This window comes from Branchiostoma belcheri, unplaced genomic scaffold (assembly GCF_001625305.1).
Source record: "Branchiostoma belcheri isolate BF01 breed outbred unplaced genomic scaffold, Haploidv18h27 scaffold45, whole genome shotgun sequence".
Lineage (NCBI taxonomy): Eukaryota > Metazoa > Chordata > Leptocardii > Amphioxiformes > Branchiostomatidae > Branchiostoma > Branchiostoma belcheri.
This window is the reverse complement of record NW_017804076.1, coordinates 12,192-16,182: the sequence shown is the minus strand read 5'-3', so window position 1 is coordinate 16,182 and position 3,991 is coordinate 12,192. Positions and strand designations below refer to the sequence as shown.

Genomic DNA, 3,991 nt, shown 5'->3' with positions numbered 1-3,991 from the left:
CCGTCTTGTGGGCAAAATTTCTACTTTTTTAGGGGTTTCGGGACCTAAAAACTAACACCAGAGGGAAAATAAACCACATACGTTTTTTTCATGGTAAATATCGCTAAAATGGACCAGGCATTTTTCTGCCGCGTTGCCGATTTTGACAAGGACTTGCGGCCGCCATGTGCTAAATACGTCGATTAGCTACTCGCCTTCCCCTTCGGTTTTGTGGGCAAATTTTTGCTTTTTCAGACGTTTTGGGACTTAAAAATGGACAGCAGGCGAAAAATAAATAATATACATTATATTCATGGGAAATGCCGCTATCATGGACCAAATATTTATCTGTGACGTGTTGCCGAATTTTGCGGCCGCCGGCCACTTGCTGATGGTGCGGTACGTACGGACAATTAAACGTACCGTCCCTAATAAGAATGTACCGGGTGGACGTTCGGGCCGAAAAAAATAAACGTACCGGTACGTTTAATCGGGACATCAGAGTAAATGAGTTCAAGAACCATATTGCACACGAGTGGAAGAACCACCAGGATATGTACAACTACACCTTTACGTACTGAACACAGGAGTAGAACTGCTACCGCCGAAATTACCCGAAGTGCGGTCTCATTACCCACACAGGGTACCTATTGACCGGCTACAGGTGAGAAATACAGGTGAGAAATTGAAAAGCTTGTTCATTCCATTTTTGGACACATGAAATCCTGTTTGTAAAGGGTAAATATTTATAGTGTCAACCACTTGTAATTATAACAGTTTCCAAACACTTTGCACCAAGTTTACAAATGCAGTGTCAGATGAAGTGGTTCAATTTTTTCGTTGTTACTATCCATGTTTTATGTTACGCGGTCACCATGTGTTGTTTTTGTCAAGGTCTTCATCAGTTTTAAAGTAAAGAAATTTTTAAAAAATTGTTTTAATCACAGTTCTTTATGAATGGCGTATGCTGTCTAGCAACCAATATTTTCTTAATCAATGATTAAAAATTCACATATCACTTGGATTTTTTGAGTGCTTTATTCAGTTGTCTACAATGTGTAACAGGGCTGATAAGAACCTGTACATATCTTTCCATAGAATGACACAGTTATCTGTGTCCTGAGGGTCAGCTAACTGTGCAGGTGTATCTGTCCTGATGAGATGAGACTTGTGATGACAGTTACCAGACAATCGGATACAGAAGTATCAGGCCAGGTGAGAAAAATCTGAATTGTATTACCTACCATTTCATTGGTGTTATTTGAAACAAGTGTGTAACTTAAAATGTTGTATAGTTAGGTGGCTGCTGACGTCTATGTAGTAGTGATGTCTCCTGTCTGAATCTGTGATTTGAAGACCCCAGAGGAATATCAGGTGAGAAAAATCTTAATTCTGCAAGACCATTTGTAATTGGTGTTTTTAAACAAATATGTATTTTTTACATATAATGTTGTATAGTTAGGTGGCTGCTGACTGATGGTGACTCCTGTCTGAACCTGACAAGAGAAGATTGGACCAGACCAGACCTGGTGATTTGAAGACTGCAGATGAATATATTAAAAGGTGAGAATTCAGATTTCTGTATTTTACCTACGTACCATTTTACTTGGTGTTATTTGAGTTGTGTAACTTTGTAATGTTGTATAGTTAGGTGGCTGCTGACTGATGCTGACTCCTGTCTGAACCTGACAAGAGAAGATTGGACCAGACCAGACCTGGTGATTCAAAGACTCCAGATGAATATCAGGTGAGAAAAGTCTGAATTCTGCAATATACTTACCATTCATACTTGGTGTTTTTAAAACAAATATGTAACATATAATGTTGTATAGTTTAGGTGGCTGCTGACTGATGCTGACTCCTGTCTGAACCTGACAAGAGAAGACTGGACCTGACCAGACCTGGTGATTTGAAGACTCCAGAAGAATATCAGGTGAGAAAAATCCTAATCCTGGAAAATATTTACCATTTATACTAACTTGTTTTTCTTTTTTGGAAACAAACATGTAACAATATAATGTTGTATAGTTAGGTGGCTGCTGACTGATGGTGACTCCTGTCTGAACCTGACAAGAGAAGATTGGACCAGACCAGACCTGGTGATTTGACTCCAGATGAATATCAGGTGAGAAAAGTCTGAATTCTGCAATCTACTTACCATCTGTACTTGGTCCTTTTTTAAACAAATATGTAACATATAATGTTGTATAATTAGGTGGCTGCTGACTGATGCTGACTCCTGTCTGAACCTGACGAGAGAAGATTGGACCAGACCCGGTGATTTGAAGACCCCAGAAGAATATCAGGTGAGAAAAACTGATTTCTGTATTTTTTCTACCATTTACTTGGTGTTATTTGAGATAAGTGTGTAACTTTGTAATGGTCTTTAGTTAGGTGGCTGCTGACTGATACAGTAGTGATGTCTCCTGTCCATAGCTGTCAACATTTGGATGTTGGACCAGACAAAAGAACAAGATACAGAATCCACAGGTGAGACAATGCATATGACTTTTAATTAGCACTTCTCAACTTTCTTTCCCTTACTATAAATCTCACATCTCATGAAAATAACAACCAGTAACAAATAAAAGCACGTATTACTAAGTAGTCTTCTAACTGATTTTGTTGTCTATAGATTATATATTTGAATGAATTGTTTGATCAAATAAATAGATAACAGTGACTTAGTGCACACTGTTTGTGCAGTTTCTAGGGAGGCAAAGCAACATGTCAAGTACAAGTGTTCATCATTTTTACACATGGTTGCTAGTGGTAATTATTCTTGAACTAATTATACTTTTTACTTACTAATAGGTGTCCTGATGTTCCTATCCTAACTTCTGTACAAACCAGACCAGTTGACTTGAAAGTAGTACGGTGAAGAGAAGAGTTTGTACAGGTGAGATAGTGCTTTAGAACACACGATTATCATGACACACTACCATGACCAGAAACAGGTTTTAACTTGAAACACATTTCTATAGCCTAACACCTCCTACAGTGACAAGCATATAAATTGTTCAATTTTATGATATCATTAGCTTTTATGTTCATTCGGCATTGCTTGGAGATTCTTTTTTTGTATCACACTAATTATTCTTTCACACTAAGGCTTCACATCTTTCTAGTCCTGAGAGTCAGCTGTAACATGTTATGGAAATATTCTTTGGCATCACACAAATATTCCTATGATATTTAGTTGTCCTGATGTTCCTGTCCTGGCTGGGAGAAACCTGTGATGATGTCCATCAGCTCCTGTACAAACCAGACCAGATGAAGGCACTGAAGAATATAAACATGAAACATGTACAGGTATTATGTATTTCATAACATATATCCTAATTTCAGCAAGGGTGCAAGTATAGACAGCCAACATACATAGTATTTTCACTGGTTTTCTTTGTTGTGAATGTTATGAGGATGAACTCACATAGGATAAATTAGGGGATCTAGTTTCTTAAATTACTTTCAGTGAATTGCTGTAATGCCTGGCAGAAAAGAAGAAATGTATACATGCAAGTGTTGATTGTATTTAGCTGGTTGATCGTTGTTGCTATGCATTAATTATTTTTTCATGCATAGGTGTGTCTTGATGTTCCTGTCCTGACAGGGAGAAACCTGTGATGACGGGTGACTTCTGTCTGAACCAGACCAAATGAGTGGTCAGCAAACCTGTTACCTTGACACCTGTGAAGTGAAGAGTTTGTACAGGTGAGACATTGTGCTCTAATCTTCAATCATTATCATGTTCCTTTTTCATACTTTCTTTGGTGTGTTATGAACTCTAAAACATGACATACTGCCAGTAACATCTTTAAAACACCCTAATTGCTTTTTAATAATTTCACTTTCTTTTTACGTTCATTCATAGTTGCCTGATGATCCTGTCCTGACTGGGAGAAACCTGTCCAAACCAGACGAGATGAGTGTTAAGCAAACCAAGACACACTGAAGTGAAGAGTTTCTACAGGTGAGATAATGGTTTACGACTTATTTTGTATACATTGTATTA

The 3,991-nt window shown here is 37.8% G+C and overlaps 1 protein-coding gene across 1 annotated transcript in view; it reads left to right on the top strand.

Moving 5' to 3' along the window:
* Positions 1 to 659, top strand: part of LOC109478689 — a 2,102-nt gene extending 1,443 nt beyond the window's left edge. Inside the window, exon 2 of the mRNA XM_019780357.1 lies at positions 485 to 659. Within this exon, the coding sequence (XP_019635916.1) occupies positions 485 to 560 (76 nt within the window). The 3' untranslated portion in view covers positions 561 to 659. The remainder of the gene's footprint in view (positions 1 to 484) is intronic.
* The last annotated feature ends 3,332 nt before the right edge of the window (positions 660 to 3,991 follow it).